At 47.7% G+C, this 736-nt stretch overlaps 1 protein-coding gene across 1 annotated transcript in view; it reads right to left on the reverse strand.

The window, feature by feature from the left end:
• PPTG_15830 (hypothetical protein) overlaps positions 1-365 on the reverse strand; it is a gene marked incomplete at both ends in the record, with an annotated part of 4,549 nt that extends 4,184 nt beyond the window's left edge. Inside the window, one exon of the mRNA XM_008913584.1 lies at positions 19-365. Coding sequence (XP_008911832.1) covers positions 19-365 — 347 coding nt within the window. The remainder of the gene's footprint in view (positions 1-18) is intronic.
• Between the last annotated feature and the right edge of the window lie 371 nt (positions 366-736).

A 736-nucleotide genomic window follows, 5' to 3' on the forward strand; every position in this document is an offset into this window, starting at 1 on the left:
GGTAGAATCTCGTCGAACGGCAGCGTGTTGGACGGGAGACATTGAACTGTTTCAACGTCCGAGGCGTCCGTCGTAGTCAGATAGGCAGATCCGTCCACAAGAGTGTACGTGAACTCGAAGTCGTCGTCATTGAACGTTGCGTAGCTGTTGTAAAGCACACTGGCGCCGTTGCCCGCCACAACGGGCGTGGCGTAAATATCGAACTCGGATTGCCCGTGGAGTTTCATACTCTTGCGCTTAAAGGTGACGTGAAGTTTCACTGACGGAGCATCGTTCAGCGATGACTGTACTGGTAAATTTTGCGTGGCGAATGTCAGCTGCTCGACACCAAAAAGTGCTATGATGGGGATGATAACAACCCGCATGACGAAGTTTTTCCTTTGGCCTGCTTCGTTTTCGTAAAATTAGACACTGAACGTAGACTACTGTGTCGTGGACTGAGATTATCGATACGTTGTAGGATTTGAATACATGAAGACCACGAATCGCTGAACCGACTTTATTGTAGCGCTTACTCGGTCTCTCGGTTTACATACCTATTGACGTTCTCGGTGTTGTAATAATCATCACCCACACAATGGATAGGACACGCCACAAGCGATTTGCAAAAACTACCGGACAATTGGGCAGCAATGCTTCCGCAGCATCACCAGATAGTTGATGTAATTCCCAGTGGCGAAGGACAGAACGGAGTCGTCGGTCTGTTACGGAAGTTTAATTTTAGATTTTTTTTTTC

This window comes from Phytophthora parasitica (assembly GCF_000247585.1).
Source record: "Phytophthora parasitica INRA-310 unplaced genomic scaffold supercont2.54, whole genome shotgun sequence".
NCBI classification, from domain to species: Eukaryota; Oomycota; class Peronosporomycetes; order Peronosporales; family Peronosporaceae; genus Phytophthora; species Phytophthora nicotianae.